The sequence below is a fragment of the Apodemus sylvaticus genome, chromosome 23, assembly GCF_947179515.1.
Source record: "Apodemus sylvaticus chromosome 23, mApoSyl1.1, whole genome shotgun sequence".
Taxonomy (NCBI): Eukaryota; Metazoa; Chordata; class Mammalia; order Rodentia; family Muridae; genus Apodemus; species Apodemus sylvaticus.
Genome location: NC_067494.1, coordinates 11634282 through 11656503, shown reverse-complemented (window position 1 = coordinate 11656503; position 22222 = coordinate 11634282). Strand labels below are relative to the sequence as shown.

General features: G+C 43.2%; 1 protein-coding gene across 2 annotated transcripts in view; it reads left to right on the top strand.

Moving 5' to 3' along the window:
* The window catches only part of Sgk1 (serum/glucocorticoid regulated kinase 1), a 118785-nt gene that overhangs the window by 38539 nt on the left and 58024 nt on the right, over positions 1-22222 (top strand). Inside the window, exons 1-2 of one of the 2 annotated variants that reach the window (XM_052169760.1) lie at positions 6197-6289; positions 6407-6613. In XM_052169760.1, the coding sequence (XP_052025720.1) occupies positions 6215-6289; positions 6407-6613 (282 nt within the window). In that variant the 5' untranslated portion in view covers positions 6197-6214. Of the gene's footprint in view, positions 1-6196; positions 6290-6406; positions 6614-22222 lie in introns of those variants that run through there. The other variant, XM_052169761.1, reaches the window with a different exon arrangement.

The window sequence follows — 22222 nt, the reverse complement described above, 5'->3', positions numbered from 1 at the left end:
GGTAAGGAAATGAAGACTGTTTTTCTGTGAAACTTGGCTAATAAATAGAAAAGGTCATGGTGGTGGTTGGACAGGGGTGCTGGAACAAGGCAGAGTTTGTGGGTGTAAAGGGGCTGTTTTAAGTTTGCTAGCTTTTAGAGATATTGCAAAAAACGACATGTTTACTATGTTTAGGATCAATAGCCTCAAGAAAGAAAGAGGTTAAAAGTACTGGAAGAGAGCCGGGCGGTGGTGGCGCACGGCCTGTAATCCCAGCACTCAGGAGGCAGAGGCAGGCGGATTTCTGAGTTCGAGGCCAGCCTGGTCTACAGAGTGAGTTCCAGGACAGCCAGGGCTACACAGAGAAACCCTGTCTCGAAAAAAACCAAATCCAAAAAAAAAAAAAAAAAAGTACTAGAAGAGGAATTTCTTAGAGGGCTAGGAGGAGAAGTTCTGAAGGCTCGTGGATCACTGCGGAGGAGCTTAGCTTCTTGTTGCTCGGGGATTTGCCTGCCATTTCTCTTCTACTTGAATCTTGTTTTCCAATCCCAAAGCAAATAGCACACACTGACCCTTATAGATAGTTGGCACAGCACAGTGATTTCCTTTTCTTTCTCTTCTTTTCCTCCTCCACCTTCTCGCCCTCTTCCTCTTCATTCCCTCTGCCCAAGACAGGCTATTTCAAAAGAAAGGACCAGTCCTAGAATTTTAAGAACTAATAAGAGCTTTATCTCCATTTCAAAACCTTCATATTAATGAGTCCCTGAGCTCTGTGATCAGTGGCGGGTGATATTTTAGTGGGGGGGTCAGAAGGGGACCTTAGATTACTGAGTTCAAGGCTCAGACTGTGTGTGGTGTGTAACCCTCACAACAACACACTGTAGTGATTCTGAGGGTGGAGCTTCTTGTGAGCTGCAGCATGGAGGATGGTACAGAGACAGGTCCCTCCCTTCCCCTCTCTTCCTCCTAGACCCTCCCCAGCCATCCCCCAGATCAAGCCTGGAGAAATACAAGGTTAGACCTTGGGAATCTAGAACAGGATGTGTGGGAAGGACTGGGAAATCCCAAAGGCACAGAAATCTGGGGAATTCCAGAGGCCACACAGTCTTCTCGGGTGCCTGCCTTCAGCTATATAAGGGACAGAACTAAATGTGCTGTGTGTGTGTGTAGCTTACCTTGATAGGAAATCTTAGCGAAGTTTGTGGACATTCATAAACTAACATAATTTTCATTAAAAACAACAGAGTGCTTACTGTTTTATTTGTAAGTCCTTATTGCTTATACCTTTATAGAGGCCAAGCAGTGAATCTCATCTTCATAGTTCACAGACACAGAAGAAATAGAAAACACAAATCATGTGGTTTCATATACGCAATTAAGATGTTCACAGGAAGAAAAAAAAGTAGGTTTTCTATGATGAAAGGGCTCCTCTCTGAAACCACAGCTGTTCTACCTCTGGTTCCCATGGCTTTTGAGAAAGAGGCAGCTCTCCTTCCCAAAATACAGAGACAGGCTCTCCTGGCTGGGAATCACACAGAAGTTCCGACTAGCTATCAATTTTCCGCATCAGTTGATAATATCATTATCAACTAAGCCATTTTATATGAAGAGTAATATCTGTTTACTATTACATAATAGGAAAAAGAACCACAAGTGGAAAATCCCTAAAAGCCAGCCAATCTCCTTAATCATATCTGGCAACTCTCCGAGGGGACTGTGGCTTCTGGATAGCATCTCCCCCCCTTCAACTAAATTAATAAAAACCAAGGCAGACTAGATTTTGCAAAGAATTACATTTAGCGTTTTTACCTAGCCACTGCCCAGAATTCTAGTTATGGTCTTAAGTTTTAACCCCAGGCTCCAGAGATAGCTGCTTCCTAAATCTGGTTCAATTTGGAACTAGACTCCCCCAAGCCTCCAGCGACAGAAGTCTTACTTTGTTTTAGATGGATGTATCCTCCGGTCTAAGTGGTCTACGTTTGTTTACAATGTATCCTCCAGTCTACAATGTTTGGGTACAGTGCTCTCCACAACTGTTGTGGAGCCCCGAAGAAAAGGAGGCCCAGGTGGCCACAGCCTGGGCTGCTTCTGTATCCGGCCATTCACATCTCTAAGACCCACAGTGGCCTGCAGCTCAGAGCCATTGTGGGCTGCTCTCTGAGGGTTCCCAAAGCTACTCCCAGCCCTCCCTCCACCCAAAGCGATTCAGCTCCAGGAGCACCAGAGGCAGGCTGTTGCTTGAATCCCCTTAGGGCCTGAGGGAAGTTCTCTCTGCTCAGCAGTTTTAGAGGGCACCTTGCCAGGCTGCAGGGCTGGAGAGGGAGTCTGAGCCTGTACTCACATCTCACACCTCAGCCACTCTCTAGGGATTTCTGAGGCTAGAGTAAATACCATAAACCCTGTCCTTAATTAAGGCCTCATAAAAACCACTCTGTGAAGCTACAAAGCTAGTGAAAATCATCTGCAAGTGTGTGTGTGTGTGGGGGGGGAGCATGTGGCCATTTCCACTCCTGCTAGAAAATGTCGCTTTTTTGATGTTTTTCTCTGATACCCCTGAACAAATAGATTACTTCCTTCCCTAGCTACACTCGCTGCAGAGAGGCAACCATATTCTCATTAAGGTCTGGAGTGGGTTGATTTGTCAAGAGCATCTTGGCGTCTGGGACCCATCCTCACTGTGCCCGCAGCAGACTGATTTAAAGCAACAGACACGTCTGCTCTTGGCACATGCGCAAATCGCAGATTTCTCTTAGCTTCAGAGAAAGATGTGCAATGGATTCGAAGAATCAAGGCTGGGCCAATAGAGGACGCACACTTTCCCAGATAAATCCCGCAAAAGCCAACGCTTTCTTCTGCTTTCCTGGAGGCTGTGGCTGACTTTCCGTCTCAAGTCTCTGTGTTTGCTGCCTGACATTTTCCCCCTGAAATGCAGACCTGGGAATGTGCCCACTCATGTGACATCTTGTAGCCACAGCTCCACCTTTACTGTCCAGCGCTGTCCTTAGGTTGGTGGAAATAGGGGCCCTTCATCCCCTGCAGAGCCTACTCACAATCCCTGCTTGCTTCACATTTTGCCTTATTTACATTTGTTAATACACATCTGCATGTGTTTCATAGGAGAAATAATATGTCCTTCCAATAAATAAACATACACCTCAAGTTATAATTTAGTGTCCATAGAAGCAAGGGGAGATTTACACTCACACAGGCAAACTCACAAGGTGCACTCATAAGGAATCAAAAGGCACCCCCACAAGCATACTCACAAGACACACTCACTCAGAAGGCATACTCACAGACACACCCAAACACACCATACATGACACACAGCGAGAAATAAAAATATTTAGTTAAGGTTTAGGGGTACAGCCAAGTACAGAACGCTTACCTTTCTGTGTAAGGTTTGGTTCCCAGTATTATAACAGAAAGAAGTTTGTCTGCAATCGTGAGTGGCAATCTAAAACCTAAGATTCTGGCACTAGAAGAGAATCTCTATTCTTGATCTAGTCTCAATTTTGTTTTTATGTTGGAGTTTTAGGTCATAGTAGGGACTGGATTGATTCTGTGGACCCTTGAATGTTAGGCAAATGCCCTACTGCTTAGCTATATCCTCAGCCTTTCAAATGTGTTTCTGATCAACCTAGAAATAACTTAAGTTTTATTTCAGACGGAAAATATTTTTTATTTTTCTTCTTCTTCAGAGAGCTTTGAGCTTGAAGCTGGTAATGGTTCCTGCTTTGCTTCCAAACTTGAATTTGAAATTAATCTTTCTTTCCTCTTGCTTTCTTTCCATCTCTTTTACCAAGTTGATTCAGCTTCCCTACCCCCCCCCCCAAGGATGAGGAACAAGATTCGAATAGATCCATCTTCCATTTTATTCACAAGTCGCAGGGCCTGACAACAATTTTTCTTGGATTATTGCCTTTGCCTTCCAAGTGCTGGGATTAAAGGTGTGTGCCACCACAGACCTGCTTGAGCCGTGGTTTTAGGAAGTCAAGGCTGACCTTGTTAAACTTCTGATCTTCCTGCCTCCCAAGTACTGAGATTGTAGGCATGAATACCTGCCAAGGCTCCAAAAATGATAGTTTAAAGAGACATTGGAAAGAATACTCGTCGGGGGCACAGCTCAGTGACTGGAGTATTAGTATAGGAAGGGTCACGGGTTGGCTCCCTGCCAGGCACTCAAGGAGCAAGGCTGGGAGCTTGGGGAAGGGCATGAGGAGGGCAAGAGGAGGAAAGGAAAGCAGGAACAAAAACCAGTGACAAAGGGAGGAAAGAGAGAGAGAGAGAGACACTAGATTTTTCAGTCAAATGCGGTGATGTCAGGTAGCTTCAGTCTCCGGCCTCTGACAACTAAAAGAGAATCTAGGTCACACACACACACACACACACACACACACGTTTGAGGCCACCTTGAGGGGTTATATAGTAAGATCACTCAGAGAGAGGGGCATGGGAAAGGAAACAGATGGGGAGGAGACGGAGAGAGGAGAACAGAGTCATCAATAAGGCAAATAGAGACAATTTAAAAACACAAATATAAACAAATAGAGAAATATGGCTTTAATTGCTTAAGAGCCTTGTAAAGGATACAGTTATTCCTTAAGAAATAGAAGTACAGCCCAGAGCAGCAATTATGATGCAACCTAACATTTATAAAAAAAAAAAAAAATGTGAAAGACTGTTATGTAATAAAATGGGAGGGGGAGGGGGACCACCAATGACTCTAACGGGGAACACAGCCTTGTCTATTGTAGTCTAAGCATTGTACTGATAACACGCGCTGTTACAGAAGTTTGACAGAGGAACCTTGAGCTAGGCACCCAAGTAGCCCAGGCTGGCCTTGAACTGCCTGCAAAGCAGAGACTGACCTTGAACTTGTTCTTCCAATTGTTAGAATCACACCTGTGAGCTCGTGCCCAGCCTCATCATCCCCCAGCTATTAAGACAGACTCTTACTTTGTAGTTCAGGCTGGCCTTAAAGTGGAGGGACTGCACGTCCAGCTCAAATGTTCCTTACCGATCCTGGCCTGGAACATACTCGGTAGCTTAAGCTGACTCTGGACTTTTTGTGTTCCTGCCTCAGTGTCTCAAGTAGAAAATATAGCTGGGATGGACCAATAAGCCTGGCTATTGTTTTGTTTTTAGAGACAGGCTTCCTCTGCATAGCCCTGGCTGTCCTGAAACTTACACTGTAGACCAGGCTGGCCTCGAACACAGAAATCCGATTGCCTCTGCCTCCCAGAGTGCTGGGATTAAAGGCTTGCGGCCCAGCTTTTTTCCCCCTCTCTTTTAAAAGAAAAGTACTTATTCTAGCCTTATCCGGCCTAGAACTCAACTATATAGACTAGGAGAGCCTTGAACTCACAGCCATCTAAACTACACCTCCTGAGCTCTTGAATTACAGGCACATGCCACCATCCCTGTCTACAACTTCACTAGGGAAAAAAAAACCCGAGGTTTTATAATAGTGAAAAATATATACTTGTCTTTAATAGTGTATTAAATACACTGTATTAATAGTGTGCATCACCATGTGCAGTAACCTTAAGGTGTTAAAGGTTATTTTTATTTCTTAGTTCTGTGTATGAGGGAGGTAGAGAGAACTTGGGAACATTATCAAGGGCCTTGGGTGGTCTGAGAATCCCCTGGATCTGAAGGTAGCAGCAGCTGTGAGCTGTTCAATGCAATGTGGGAGCCAGGAGCTGAAGTCAGATTTTCTGCAGAAACAGTTCAGATTCCTAACTTGGGAGCCATCTTTCCAGTCCCTCACCTTGGGACTTCTCTGATCCAGCCCCACTTCCTGTCTATTTCCTGCTTCCTGTTCCTTCAACTCCTGGATAGAGTCCTACCTGTGCGCCCGAGTACATACACACACACACACACACACACACACACACACACACACACACACACACACACTTATGCAGCTACTTGTCCCGTTGCCTTACCCGCGATGGTGACTGCATCTGCTTATGCTGTAAGCCAAGATAAGCACTTCCCCTTTAAAACGATAATTACATAAAAATAGAAACATTCTCAGGCTGAGGCCCTAGCTTGGTGGTATAGTGTTTGCTTAACCTGCGTGAGGTCCTGCTTTCAATTCCCAGTGCTGCGAATGATAACAACAGGGCAAGATGAAAATGTTGTAACTGTTACAACATGAGAGATGAAAATGTTGTAACTGTTACAACACCAGAGGAAGTATCATGGTCTTAAGCCTAGAACTGAGGAGATGCTTGGGGAGATGGAAGAACAGCCGGCATGGACCGGTTTAGAAGAGATGGTTGGAAGGACTGAGAAGGGAGGGGTAAGACAGAATTTCCCTCATCTCAGTCTCTGTATCATCAAATCTCCCAGCAGCATGCTGTAAAGGACAACCTTAGCAAGTGCCTCTTCTCTCTACTCTCTCCTTCTGCACTCTCAGGTACGAAGATGGATCAAGAGCCCCATGGTCAGTATGGACAAGCACCAGAGCTCCAACTTGAAGTACACTGGCCATGCTGGGGTGCATCCCGGGGAGTCAGACTTTGAGCACGCTCTGTGTCAGTCATGCCTGGGTGACCACACTTTCCAAACGGGGATGCTCTCTCCAGAGGAGTCCTGTTCCTGGGAGATCCAACCTGGGTGTGAAGTAAGTTCTTTATTGTGCTGGGAGCACATTCTTGAATTGGAAACCTTTTTCTTGTGTTGTGACAGAGGTGACAATTAAAAACAAACAAACAAACAAGCAAACATATATTCACAATGCTCTTAAGGAGGAAACAGAACGGCAAGTTTTGTTGGTTTTTTTTATTTCTGTCTCCTTTTTTCTTCTCCTCTTTACTTCCTTTTCTTGAATCAGATTCTCGATATGTAATGTTGGTCTGGTCTGGAACTTGTTGGCCTCAAATTTACAGTTCTCCCTCCTCTGCCTCATAGATAAGATTGAAGGACCACACCACACACCTATTGTGCTTTTAAAACTATACTTATTTATTGTGTGTGCGAGTGTGCACGTGCATGTGTGTTTGTGTGTATACATGCATGTGTGTGTGAGTATACACATGTACATGTGTTTGTGTGTGAGTACATGCATGTGTGTGTGTGTGTGTGTTTACTTGCATATGCATCTCAACGCACATATGGAAGTCAGAGGGTGACTTACGTAAGTTTCACTCTCTCCTTTATTATGTGGGTCCTGAGGACTCAGGTCCCTGGACTTAGATCAAAGAGCCTTAACCCACAAAGCATCTCACCAGCCTCCTGCTGTGTTATCTAATTTAAAAAAAAAAAAAGATCAACCTTTAATACAGTTTGGGGCTCGTAGAAGTATTGTGCAGCAGGTACAAAGATTTTCTATAATTTACATGTCCCCGTGCATAGCTGCCTCCATTGTCAACATACCAGCGGATAGATACATCATTATTCAGCATTGTAGTTTATGTTGGGTTTAATTTGTCCTTGTTGGTTTGAGACAGGGACTTATTATGTATCCTGGGTTAGCCTTAAGTTCTCCATCCTCCTTCCTCAGCCTTCTGAGGGTTGGGATCCTGTTGTGGATGGGCCTGGTGCTGTTCTTATGAACCAAACCTCTAGTGAATAAAGGAGCCAATCACTGGGCGAGTAGGCAGGACTTCCTGGTTGGACGGAGGAAGCAGGAGAGAGGGTCTTTTGGAATGGGGACAGCAGAGGGGTAAGATGTAGCTGCTAGAGTTTCCTAGTATCATGGTGGATCTATAAGGATCCACCACTAAAGGAGTCAGATTTTAACAAGGTTTGTAAGATGAGGTTTTAGTTGTTGCACCCAGAGATTGAGTTGTCATTGTTTCTGAACTAAGTTTGTATGGTTTTTCACGCAGTGGCTTGTCTGGGTTCAAAAGAGAAAGGTATGGTGGCAAAGCTTGAGTTTGCCTGAAGTGCACCACAAAGGCCGTGGAGAATTTGTTGGCATGGTAGCGACCTGCCAGTGGGAACCTAGCAAACTGGGTAGAGAGGTTGTGGAGTTCAGAGTTAGAATCTCTACAAGATAAAAACAGATTGGCCATTGCCCACCAGTGCATAGCCGGCCAGGTCAGATACAAACACGGCAACCAGACAGTTCATATTTTAATACTTCCTGCAACAGGATCATACCCAGGTGCCACCGTACTTGGCTTTAGTTTATTCTTGGTGCTTTGGCAACTGTGTAATGACATACAGTCAGGGGCATGTGCCATCCTGTGGAATAGCATTACTGTAGTAAAAGATGCCCCGTTCATGACTTAATAATCATCTTTCTGACTCCTACTCCTGCTGTCTCCATGGGTTTGCCTTTCCCTACTAGAGAACAGAACCTTCTTAGAACTGTTAGGTTTGGTGATGCTCAACTACTGGGCCATGAATGATCAGTCATCTAGAATAGGTTCATTGTTCGGTCTCGTACACGATCGACTTTTAATGATGTATACAGTGGATTGTACTTATCACCAATGGACTTGCTACTACCGATAATATTTAGTTCAATAAAACCTGACCCACTTACAGCTTTCTCCTGTGACTCTAAAAGCATTTGGGAAGAGAGTCCATTTCTTTTCTTTATTTTCTTTTCTTATTTTTGTTATTTTATTTTATTTTTTAAGATTTATTTATTATATGTAAGTACACTGTTGCTGTCTTCAGACACTCCAGACAAAGGCATCGGATCCCATTACAGATGGTTGTGAGCCACCATGTTGTTGCTGGAATTTGAACTCAGGACCTTTGGAAGAGCAGTGGTGCTCTTAACCACTGAGCCATCTCTCCGACCCTATTTTTGTAATTTTAAGGAAGATAAGATAACAAACTTATCACACAACTTCTAAAATTTAAAAAATTAGGGGGTTTTATTTAAAGACTGAGGATTAAGGTAAAGCTATATTTTTAATTTGTAACTTAAGCTGATACTTATTTTTGTATAAGATATTACATCAAATCTATATGTTATTTTCATTATCTTTTTATTTGTTTGTTTGTTTTTGAGACAGGGTTCATCTTGTGTAGCCCCAACTGTCCTGGAACTCAGGCTATCAGTCAGGCTGGCCTTGAACTCACAACACTGGGATTAAAGCTTCTCATGCCAACATAGCCCTACAATTAGACTGTATTTTACTGTCAATACAATGATAATGAGCCCTATGGTGGTAGCACATGTCTTTAATCCCAGCCCTTGAGAGGCAAAGGTAGGTCAGGGACAGGAGAAAAAAAAAAAAAAGACAACAGTCTAAAAAAAATCCACCGTTATTGTAAAGTACAACAACTGCATACCTTCCAGTATGTTGTTTCAAGGCAGCGCACCACCAGAGAGTTACTTCAGCCACCAGGTCACCCTCTTTTGAAGACGATAAGCATTTCCCAGAGATAAAGAACTTGTTCTAGACGTTTAAAGATTGAAAGCGCAGACCCTCGGTTCTTGGCCCTGGGACATCATGCAGTGTCTTCATGGAAAAGTCATCTTGGTCACTTATGAGAAGGGACAAAAGACTAAGTGTGTCTGAGCCTCTCCACGGTCTGTAAGGCCCCATGAGAAAGGTGCCCCTTGTAAGCTCTCTGGTCTTAGTTGGTTTACAAACTGAGACTCCGACTCAGCTCTGGGCTGGCTACAAAAGGCTGATTTTCCCCCCTAATAGTGAATGGTTTTGGTTTTACTCTCACAGTCTGTGGCCTGTTGAGGCAGTTCCGTCTATAGAGAAAGCTGTCACTGGATGACACAAGAAATAACAGGCCTGGCTGTGTTCTGACAGACTTCAATTTACAAAAATCTCAGCCAGTCCACTGGCTAGGGTTTGTTTGCAGGTTCCTAGAGTTGGAAGCAGTTTAGCAATTCATTGGAGTGTAAAGAGAAGGCTCTACATGTCCTACAGAGCAAAGGCCTCTAAGTATCTGATTCAGGGCTGCTATCTATCACATGACTGATGGAGCTAGAGATAGATTAACTTCCACACTGGAGGCAATGAACTAAAGACTGGAAGGAATTCATGCCAAGACTGTGCTCCGCTCCTCCAGTCTGCTTGGGAATGAAAGCGAATCTGTCTCAAGCTACAGAACATTAGCTGCTTCTCAGGCCTCACTGGTTTCTTCTTAAGGTCATACCAATCAAGAAGATACCTTTAAAAATTAAAACACAAAGTTATATGCCGGGCGGTGGTGGCACACGCCTTTAATCCCAGCACTCTGGGAGGCAGAGGCAGGTGGATTTCTGAGTTCGAGGCCAGCCTGGTCTACAGAGTGAGTTCCAGGACAGCCAGGGCTACACAGAGAAACCCTGTCTCGAAAAAACAAAAAACAGGAAGAAAAATTAAAAAAAAACCCACAGTTATAGTTTGTGCCCCTTTAGAGATAAAAGAGTGAAATAGTTTCTTGAAAACACAACTCTTTCCATTACATTTTTTGTTATATTTATTATGCCTTCATTGTATGTGACTGTGTGTGTGTGTGTGTGTGTGTGTGTGTGTGTGTGTGCGCGCGCGCATGTCTATACATCCCCTCAAGCATATGTGGAGGTCAGAGGACAACCTAGTAGTTATTTCTTTCCTTCCACCATGTGGGTTCTAGGAATCAAACGCAGGTCATCACCTTTACCTGGGGAGCCATCTTGCCTCACAGAGTGAAACCGTGTTGCAGGAAGATGAGACCTTTGAAGGTGGCAGTGGAGAAGGGATGCTTGGGAGGCAGGTCCCCAAGTCATTCTCCTCCCATATCCTGTAAGAATTAAAGTAGTACATGCTTTACCTTTGAACTTCTTTTCGGAGCTGGCCTGGAACTCTCAGATGTGCCGCTTGCCTCTGCCCGCCGGGTACTGATAGGTAAAGAGAGGCCTGCGCCTGCATCACCACACCCAGCTGGGATAGGAGTTTTGGGGGTTTTGTGGTTTTTTTTTTTTTGGTTTTTTGGATTTGTTTTTTTTTGTTTTGTTTTGTTTTTTTCCCCGAGACAGGGTTTCTCTGTGTAGCCCTGGCTGTCCTGGAACTCACTCTGTAGACCAGGCTGGCCTCGAACTCAGAAATCCAACTGCCTCTGCCTCCCAGAGTGCTGGGATTACAGGCGTGTGTCACCACTGCCCGGCAGGATTTTTCTTTAAAAAAAAAAAAAAAAATTTTGCATTTGTAAATTTACCTGTGCGTACTTTATAGGGATCTGTATCCCTTACACCCATTCTGGCTTAAGCCCTTTCAAGTCTCAGATTCTAGAGTGGGCATTTAATGACCTACAATTGAAAATAAACTCCCTTTGATGTGTTTATAAAAAAAAACATGGAAAAAGAGGTAGAATGTTTTAAATAAAATAAAAAAGCAAAAAATAGTTTTAAATTCCTTTATGAGTAATGTTTTTCCCCCAGACCTTAAAAAAAAATTCTAAACACTGCTTTTAGTAGCCAATGGCTACCTTTAATGGCCAATGACTAAGAGTCATACTGCATTTTGTGCCAAGTCTCCCCACAGTCTAGTTGGCGGCCTTTACCTGTGTTTTCCCATGGAAGAAACTAGAGTATTTATATTGCCAGTAAATCACCCAAGAATAGCAATACTGTGATTTCACTGAAGTCACTATCCAAAGGGAACTGTTTATAAACTAAACAGATCTTCCTGGGCTAGAGGCTGGGAAAGATGATAATGCAGTACTAGGGAAACTAGTACTGACTAGTTAATGTGTTCTGGCCCCAGCATCAGCCACAAGGTAGAGACTCAAGTTCACTGTCCGTGATGATGCCATGCGTGTATGCATGTGTGTGCGTGCACACACACACACATGCTTTGAGACAGGGTCTCTCAATGTAGCCCTGGCTGTCCTGGAACTCACTATGTAGAACAGGCTGGCTGGCCTTTAACCTGCCTTGACTTTCCAAACCAGGCAGTAAAGGCATGCATCCAAGGGTTTTCTCAATGGAAACCTGCCGCTAAACACACCCACCAGCTCTGCTTTTCTCTGTCTCCCAAGTCACCTTCAGTGTCTATGGCATCCTCACCAGAGGCGGAGAGAAGAGTGAGTGCCTGGGGGGAGGGGAGGGAATCTGCAGTTGAAGAAAACATATGATTGGATGATGACAGCAGCCTGAATGGCCAGGGTTGCTGCTGCCTCCTACCTCAGAAGACAGAAAACAAGGATGGCCACGGTATGATTAGAGGTTGGTAGAAATGCAGAAGAAACTGCAGGCGGGTAGGGGAGCACAATGACCACAAAGCAAAATATCAAACTGGAGAAAGGCTACGTGGTAGCATATTCGAAAGGACCAGGAGGTTACAGGGAAGGACTGGAGATAGTCCAGGCCCAGTTCATAACATGGGAAAGGGAGTTCAACAGTGGAAATGCCAGGGGAAAAATGGTACGAGGCCAAAAAGTCAGAAGAACCAAATGAGGACATTTCCTAGCGACGAAGACCGTCTACTAAAGACATAAAACATTTGCACGCAATACAGCGTGGAAATACCTAGGACGAGACCTGATAACAGTGCAAACAAGCATGGGCTGACCACAGTCAGGTTACGAAGGCAACATCTGGGATCAAGATGGCCGGCGGAAGTGCAGCTCAGTGGTAGAGTGCGCTTGCCTAGTGTGTATGAGGCCTTGGGTTCAATCTCCAAGACTGAAAACGATGTAAATACCGAAAACATGTGTAGGGAATGTTACTTCCTAAGCCTGCAGTGGTGGTGCTGGTGGAAGCCAGTAACCCCAACACCTTGAAGGGGGCAGAATCATGACTTCAAAGCCATCTTGCATTATAGTGCAATAACTATTTCAAAATGAGTACATAGTAAAACAGTTAGCTGTGACTTATGCAGATTATGCAGACCTATGTGTATATGTTTGCATATAATAAACCAATAATATAAATCTATCTGAGGCATACATGGAACAGTTACAAAATCAGGCCAAAAATTACATCATGGAGCATATAGTTCATCAAGTTCCTCCAAACACAAATCGCGTTCAGTTTGATAAAATTAGAAACTGGGAACAATATGAAAGCTAACCAGCACCTCCAGCCAATTCACCCACCTGCAAGTCACAATCACACTTCCTATCAGCTCTGGGAGTATAGGAAGAACAGGAAATTCAGAACTATTTTAGGCAGTTATAATACCACCAAGGAAAATGTGCTCTGAAACCTTCCATTTCTCTCTTTAAAAAAATAATCTGTGGCAGTATAGAGAATTGAACCCGCGGTGTCAGACTTGTTAGGCGAGCGTTCTATCACCAAGCTGCCCTATTCTTTAACCCATTGCATTATCAAAAGTTCCATGATAATATTGTATTGGTGAAAATATTATTCGGAAAAAATAATTGTTCTCGGAAGAGGTTTGTGCCAGCATTCCTTCATTTAAAATGGTGGCATTGTTCTGATGTAGTAAATCGTGTTTTCATATTAACTCTAAATATTTGCTTGCATGACAGCAGTGTCAGATGCAATAGTGGAATGGTAGGGAAAAATTGAAATATAAGTGGCTAGCAAAATTGTAAATCCATAGGCAGTTAGTTATGACAAATCCCTGTGGCACACGACACGCAGAAGGTAAACAGGAAAAGGCAGAGCACACCATGGTGGTGGAAACCATAATCCCAGCACTTGGGGTGGGGTGGGGTGGGGGCAGGAGAATCAGGACTTATTAAGGTCATTCATTCTCTTTAGCTCTATAGCAAGTTTGAATCTAGCCTAAGATATGCAAGGAAGGTGGGAGTAGGAGGGGGCTGGAACATACTGATGGGTCCCGAGGTGTATGTGTATGTGTGTATAAATTAGTTAATAAATTATTTTATATGGGTTTGATTCGTTAGTGATGGTGAGCTGTTTTTGGGGGGCGCGGAGAGAAGGGCAGGTAAAAAGTGTATTTGTATTAAGAATTACTAAGGCCACGGATAGACAGACAGACAGCATAGTGGAGGAGTCTGGGGATAGTTCAGGGTCTGGCACCCGGAACAGACAGCATGGTAGGGGCTCTGATGAGAAAATCAGAGGTGGGGGAGGGGTCTCTCTGCAGTAGACCTGAGGGTAATATCATAGCACAAGCCTCTGATTCTGATTCCCAAGCAGGAGAGAAGGGGTGGGGGGGCAACAGGATATGTGGCCACCAGTATCCTCTTTGATGTAAAAATCACTTTCCCAGGTGAGAAATCCTGCCACCTGGAGTTCTATTTGCTTGAGTCTCACAGACAGTGTCTTCAAGTGTCTGTCAGTGTCTGTGGGATGGGAGAGTATGGGGCAGGCATTCAGGCCTGAGCGACAGCTAGATTCTAATGTTACATGCTTACATTTCCAGATTTTGTTTCTTCATAAAAAAGAAAGAGGTGAATGGTTTCACTGGAATCGGAAAAGAGGAGACGCAGAGAAGACTGGTATCCACTTAGTGTAACTTCTAAATCAGTGTAGGATTAGGGTGGGGCCTTCCCCGTCTAAAGCAAATAATCAGATGGAGGGGAGGCACAGCCTGGGTCCAAGCAGCATGCAGGGCAGTGTTCTGAATGAAATGAATTAGCATGCAAATTAGCAAGGGTCTACCTATGGATCTAAAGTCAAAACAGCTATTAAAAGAATAATCATAAATATAAGTCAGAAAGTTCGTGAAGAGTTTTGAAATTCGTTTGAATTGGAATTATTGAGAGAAACAGTGGAGGTAGAGTTAATGACAGAGTTAATGCATCAGAGCAGGGAGGGCATCGGAGAGGCAGGCAGTCAAGGTCATCTTAATAGCGCTGCTATAGACCTCCTTAATAGACAATCCTATTCCATTTGTTCTTGCGTTTTGGAGCAAAAGAGATACATCCCAGGCAGAGGAAAGTAATAGATTTGGCTATTTAAATGGCTAACATAGATGTCTTGCTTAGTTTTGTCAAATTGACACAACCTGCAGCCGTGTAGGAAGAGGGCAAGTCAGATGAAGAATTGCCTCAACCGGACTGACCCGTGAGAGACTGTCGTGATTAGTGTGGGAGGATCCTGCCCACTGTGTAGCACCATTCCTGGGCAGGAGGGTTCAAGATAGCTGAGAAAAAGCCATGAAGGTGGCACATGCCTTTAATCCAGAGGCAGGTGGACCTCTGTGAGTTTGAGGCCAGCAGAGAGTTCCAGGACAGCTAGGGCTACATCGAGAAACCTTGACTCAAAACATACACACACACACACACACACACACACACAGTCAAAAAAAGAGAAGAAAGAGGAAGGAAAGAAGAAGGAAGGAGGAGTAGATGGAGGAACAGGGGGAGGGAAGAGGGCTTATGGGACTTGCTGGGAGTGGGGACCCAGAAAGGGGGAAATCATTTGATATGTAAACAAAGAATACATCGAATAAAAAGTTAAAAAAAAAAGAAGGAAGGAAGGAAGAGAAAAGCAAAGGAAAAGAAGAGAAGGAAAAGCAAAGCAGGGAAGAGAAAAGAAAAAAGAAAAGAAAAAGAAAAAAGAAAAGAAAAGAAAAGAAAAGAAAAGAAAAGAAAAGAAAAGAAAAGAAAAGAAAAGAAAAGAAAGCTTAACATGAGCCAGTACACAAGGCCGTAAGCAGCCTTCCTCCAAGGTGTCTACTCCAGGTTCCTATCTTGACTGCTCTTAGGGATGGACTATTAACTGGAAGCATTAGCTGAACCCTTTCCTTCCTGAAGTTGTTTTTGGTCTTAGTGTTTACCAACGTTACAGGAAAGCCAACTAGGGACAATTGCTCAATGTAGCTGCGGCTTTGGGCCTGCAACATTTTAACTTCCTGTAAATTAATGGGTTGGAGACATAGTCACAAATGGGCCAGATGGGCCTTGAACTGTGTAGCTAAGGATGGTTACAACTCCCAAAGCTTTCTGCCTCCTAAGTGTTGAGACTAAAGGTATGCTCCTACATGTTTACAGACAGATAAAAGAACAGGAAATGTAAACATCCCTCAGCCTGCTTGGTGATAACTGCCCCCTTGGGATTAAAATGGGTCTGGAGACACGTCCCAAAGGACTTTAGCTTTACCTCTATTATCTGAAGTTTTAAGACCATGTTAATGTATTACTAGTGAGTTCGTGGTTAATGGCACAGCTTCCTGGAGACCCACCTGTAGACGAAAACAGTTCCAATTCCACCATAATGGGAGGAGGTACCAGACAATGATGGTCTCCCACCGTGAAGCCATTCTACCCCTGCTAAGAAAGCCTCTGGAGAAACTCACAGTACCCTTCCACAGCACCCTGACCGTGCTAAGTCTATGGGGTCTCCATGAGGTCCCGGCAATCACGAAACCAAGGCATTCATTTTCTCCTGTCCTCCTGTCCTCCAGGGCCTCGCAAACAGGAGACACAGTTGGTGTGCGGTGTGCCTCTCCCCTGGCCCCTTTGCCTTTATTAGTTGAAGCTGAAATTTTTTTTGCTCATGCAAACTTTTCTAATAACAAATGGAAAGGCTAAGCAAAAAAAAAAAAAAAAAGAGCAACCCTCAGCCCAGGCTGGCTGTAAATCTCCTACATTCCAGCAGCCGCCTGCCAAAGGTTTGGGCTGATTCTCATTAGGTCTACTTTCTCATATGGGATAGATTTGGCTGAGCGAGGATTTCCTCATGATTCCAAGTCCTCTGTCTGTCTTTCCACAAGGTTGGCTTAGAAAGTGCTGACTCAGCAGGCAAACGCTGTATGGGCTTTTTTTTAAAGTTCTAATGAAGTCTCAGTCCTCTTGAAGGAGCCGTGCCGTGTCACTACAAAATGAAGAAACCAACGTTGAAGTTTTGACAAGATTAAGTGTCAGGTCACGGCCTCTTCTTCATGAGCAATTTATGAAAAGCATTGGCAGAAGATCGTCTTTAATCAACTAATTAATTAATTAATCAGACTTCACGCAGTTCAGGGCTGGAGTCTAATCACTTCTACTTGCTCAGCCCCATCTCTGTCCTCCAGGATACCTGTGTCCCTTAGATTCCGTCTCTGAATTACTGAGCTCCTTCGGAGCCCAGCAGGTTTGCAAGGTCTGTCAGGGAAGTTCCCATCTTGGATTGACTTTTATGACATTGTGAGTTTTTTCTGATCTTTCTTCAAAAAAAAAAAAATACACTAAAAAAAATACATTAAAATCAGCCAGATGGCTTTGAATGTTTTTGGTTCCCTTTAATTTATATCATATTTTTATGAAGGCTATGTATGGAAAACACACATACACGCATTTCAAATTGCCCTCTTCGAAAGTTTTCTGCTTTTGATATGACATAATAGAATCTCCAAGGAAATGGGGGTTGGGCGAATTCTAAGTTTTGTCATCTTCAATTGTCACTGTTCCTCACGTGTCTACCCGCCTATTTTTCCTGAGAAAATCCTATCACAGTAAACAGAAATTCTGAACACTATCGGAGGAGCAAGCAGTCTGGTGTTGAACTCATTCGTGTAGCTGAGGGTGACCTTGATCTGTGGGTCTTCTTGGCTACACATTAATTCTGGGATGACAGGCATAGCCGGCAAGGCAGGTTTTCTATGGAGCTGGAAACCTAGGGCTTTGCGAACGCTGGCTACTCCAGCAGCCTGTGGGCCACATCGTAGCTCTAGCCCACCAGCTCTCTTAATTTAAAATCCTAAGGAGATCATAAGGAATACTTTTTGAATAGCCATGACAAATATTTTTTAAATGCCCTCTTAGGACATGAAAACCCGCATCACGTAACTATTCTCACCAATGTTTGTTTGTACATAACTGCTATAAACAAAATTGGAGGAAAAAAATGAACCCCGAAGACTTAACAATTCTTCTCTCTAGAAAAGCAACATTTTAAGATCATTTGTTCCAGTAAGCAGTATGTAAAAGAAAAGGCTCTACTGTTTTCTCTATGAGGTTTTTGCAATTTTTTTCCCTTTGGTTTATAGTCACCTGAAACGGCTAAAGTGCCCTCAATTCAAGCACTTCTTTTTGGATAAGAACCAGAAAAAGATTACCTTGCATGTGGAGCTCCTGCTCTGAGCTGGTGGGGAGTTACAGTTTCCACTGCCAGGTGTAATATGTCTTTCAATAAAAATCTACCTGACTGATACTTTAACAGTTCTTCTTGACCTTTCCCGTAATTAAAAGAAACACGTGTAGGATTTTTTTTTATCATTACATTATTGAAAACTTTAAAAGCAACCTAATTGCTTTTGTGTATGCATTCTCTCCCTATTTCGCATGTATATTTATTTTGCACACAATTGTTTTTATTGCACATATATAATGTAAACTTATATTTTTCACTTAGCCTTTGGCACATTTATATGTCACAGTATAAGCTTGATGATTAGCATTATGGGTAACAGTCTACCAAATCTACCAGCCGATTATGTTATATAACCACAGACCCTAGGATTAGCACTTTCTTTCTTTCTTTTTTGAATAGGCTTAAAATTATGGGGTGTTTCTCACTTGGAATAATCTTAGGATAAATTGAATCTTTGTATAAATTCCCCGGAGTCTAGCGGTTTGAAGATAATAATGGTGATTCAAAAGCCTTTCCAGACCAAGTTTAGAATGAGTTGAATCAATAAAGGGGCTTGGGGGGGGGGGGGTCAAACCCCTGCCCACTGTAGAAATGAACCTACCCACCAACGCTTCCACTTCCCAGAAGGGAATGTTTTAAATTTTTGTCAATTATTCACCATTGATTTGATTTGATTTAATTAAAAAAACAACAAACAAACAAAAAACAACAAACAATCAAAAAACCAGAACTTTGTTCCATGTTCAGTCTGGCATAGAACTCACTACAGTGCCTAAACTGGCCTCAAACTCATGGCAATCCTCCTGCCTATGTCTCCCAATTGTGTTGGGGTTATAGGTGCAAACCACCACACCTGCCTTTGTAATTTTTTTTATTATCAAAATTTTCAAATATTTTTCTTCATTTTAAATTTATTTCGCTTTCCTGTAGCAGTTTCCCTCTCCATGTGATTGGGTTTTGAATACGCTTTTAATAATGTAAAATGAATTATTTTCAGAGATGTAGATTTTCTTTCAATCTTATCTGTGGTAAGATTTTTTTGTTATGATCAGTCTTGGTTATTAAACTCACAAGATGAACTAACTTCTTTTCTCTTTCTAACAGAGAAGAAACATGTGTTAGTGGGAAGCTAAATTATACATATTGTGCTTCTTACACAGATAGACCAAGCAAGCCCTGCTCCCAACACCAGAGATTCACATAAAAGGATTCTTGTCCAACTGGCTTTCTGTCTGCCCCAGAGGCACAGTTTGTAGCCTACCTCATAACCAGGAAGTTGGATTCTCTTTGCCCCTCATCCCAAGTTCCCCTCCTTTGGGCCCTGAAGGTCATCTCTTTGAGATCCAGCCCTGCCCTTCCTCAGAGGTCAGAGATGAGAATCTAGACAGAAGAATGGGGAAGTGGGAAGAACAGGATTCTGGTCTCTCCTATCTCTTCAGCCCCAAGCAAACCATTGCTTTACCAAACAGGATGGACTACGATCAACTTACATAAAAGAATGTTAGGGCCTGGACTTTGGGGTGAAACCCACTAGGCTGGACCCCTGGATCTCCCCTGTAAATTCTATCCTGCCCGCATGCCAGCTCTCTGCAATGAGTTTGGAGGTGGGTAAGAGGCTATCTGGATCGATCAGGACGTACCTACTCCAGCTGCTGTCTCCTGCCCTCTTCCATCATCCCGCAGTTAATCTTGGCCTGAGATTAGGCTGCCTTGCGTGTAACCCAGTTTTCCTGACTTCTATGGGCTTTGTTCCTCTTAGGGTAGTCGTTCCCCAAAGCTACATGGCTTTTCCCCTCTATGATAATATTGCTTTAGTAATATTACTTAAGAATAAGTAATTTTAAGATCATCAAAATTGTAAAAGAAGACATTTTACAAATTACAAAAAAAAAAGTACAAGAATTTAAGGGCTAGAGCTAAGTGTAATTTTATGGTAGTTGATTTTTTTTTTTGAAAAGACATTGTTTCTCCTTTTTCTCAAAAGTTATAGTTTTTGCTTGGACTTTGTACTAAAGCGATAGAATTTAATTTGTCAAGGAGCCTCTCCAGAAACTGTTCTATAGAGAAAATGTTTTAGAAAAGCTAAAAGGGATTTGGGAAAAGACATAGTATGCATGTATATATGTATGCATGTATATATGCACGCATGCGTGGATATGTTGACATGGGCTCTCACTAGGGACCCCCAGTTGGGAGCCTGACACTCACAGTGCAGCCCAGACTGTCTTGGCGCAGCTTCCTGGGTGCTGGAATTAGAGGTGTGAACCATCAGAACCAGCTGCAGGAGTTTATTAAAGTAATATTTTTGTCAAATCATTAATTCTAAAATTTGCCTTTAGGGACCTGGCAAGATCCTTCCTCAAATCTTTTAAAGGAGCCGTCAGGTATGAAGTGTTGACTGGAGGTGGCACCTCACCCCTTGGAAGTTCAGGAAGCCAACGGCTTTTCATTCATCCTCCTTCTGCAGAGAGAATCTATAATAACGCCTAAATTTTTCTGTAACGCATATCGGCTGATGATGGTGTCCAATGCTCCAGTTTTCATTTGTCGCGGATATCAGATCCCTTTGTCTTTTCCAGCCGGTATATGAAATGCGAGGCAATGCTTCTAGGCAAGATTCTAGCAAACCTCAGTCTATAGAACATCCTCACGTTGCCGTGGCTCCCCAACCCCCAATCCTGAACTTTTGACATTGCTACTTCATAACTGTAGTTTTGCTACTGTTATGAATCCTAATGTAAATATCTGTGTTTTCTGATGGCTTTAGGTGAACCCCTGTGAAAGGGTTATTTGACATCCCAAGGGGTCAAGACCCTCAGATTGAGAACCACTGTCTTCAAAGCATCATCTGAAATCAGGAATCTACCAGTGTCCTGGAAGAGACTCAGCTCTCTTCTGTGAAGGTCAAATTCCCGTACTGAGTTAGACTTCCAGCCACCCATGTGAGAATATATGAACTCTCTTTCAAGTCCAGCCAGATTCCATGGCCTGCTATCTATAATTCTAGTTTACTTTTCCAGTGCCCCTGAACCTTGACAGCTATAAATACACAAGTCAGTCACAATAAACATATGCCTTTTTCCGCAATGGGTATTTCCTCTTGTTTTCCCATGGGTGGATGTTTAAATGATGATTTCAGTAGGTTCAGTAGATCTCTGTGTGAAGAATGTGAGAACTCAGCACCTTTGGGAGGAATAGATAAAGAGTGGAAAGGAGACTTCCTACTTAAGGCATACAGGTTAGAGGGCTCTGCAGACTAGAAAATGCTAAATGTATTAGCTTGGGAGGGTCAGAGCCAAAAAAGAAGGAAAGAAATTGATGACAGTTAGCTTGCTTCTTGGCTTTGAACTGCCTGAATCAGCAGCCCCGAGGTATTTTTAGAACAGGTGAAATCTGACCTGAGCATGAAGCCAGCCAGGCCTTTCAGGTAGAGAGATCACAATATACTGTGACCAGAAACTGGGTATAGAGTCTCCCCCAGGTCTTTCAGATAGAGAGATCCCACACCAATACACTGCAACCAGACACTGGGATGTAGAATCTCCCCACTAGCCCTCCAAAGGATCCTTCTATAGTTCTTAAAAACTACTTGAAAGTTTCTGTTGTGGGCTTGACAGTAAAGTGCCCCCACACTGCTTCCTAGGAAGAAGGTTTGCTGACCAGTAACCAGGTGATCACATCTACTGTGTAAGTGATATTTAGGGGAAGGCGCAGTGACTCAGAAGAGCATATTACTTTTTATTCTTTGGGGTCCCACAGGGTCTTCCTAGAAGAACAGGAATCTAAACCAAGAAGTGGGGGTTGCTAAACTAAAGAAAGGTAAAGAAGACAGCCTCACAGATGGGGCGTGTCAGCCAGGGCCTGGGGGTCTGTAATGATATGGTGACTGGAGCAAGCAAGGTATAGCCCTGTTGAGAACAGAATTCAGATCACTGAGGGTTTTTGAAAGGCACCTTACATAATTCATCAATCCTCAGAAAATGAGGCTCTGTTTTGACTCAGTCACAGAAGTAATACACAGGTAGGAATAAAGAATAGTCAAGAAAGAAGTGAATTTCTGACATTCCTCCACTGGAAACTGATGGCTTTAAATTAAGGTTTATGGCTCTGATCATAATGATAAGTATGCTGGAGATATATTACAGTAGGGTGGGGTTCTAACAAAGAAAGAGACGGAGATGATGGCCCTAAGAAAGGTGACTTGCTGTTGTTCTTACAGATATTGAAATGGTCTTCTTCTACTTTTTGTTTTTTTGTTTTTGTTTTTGTTTTTCAAGACAGGGTTTCTCTGTGTAGCCCTGGCTGTCCTGGAACTCACTCAGTAGACCAGGCTGGCCT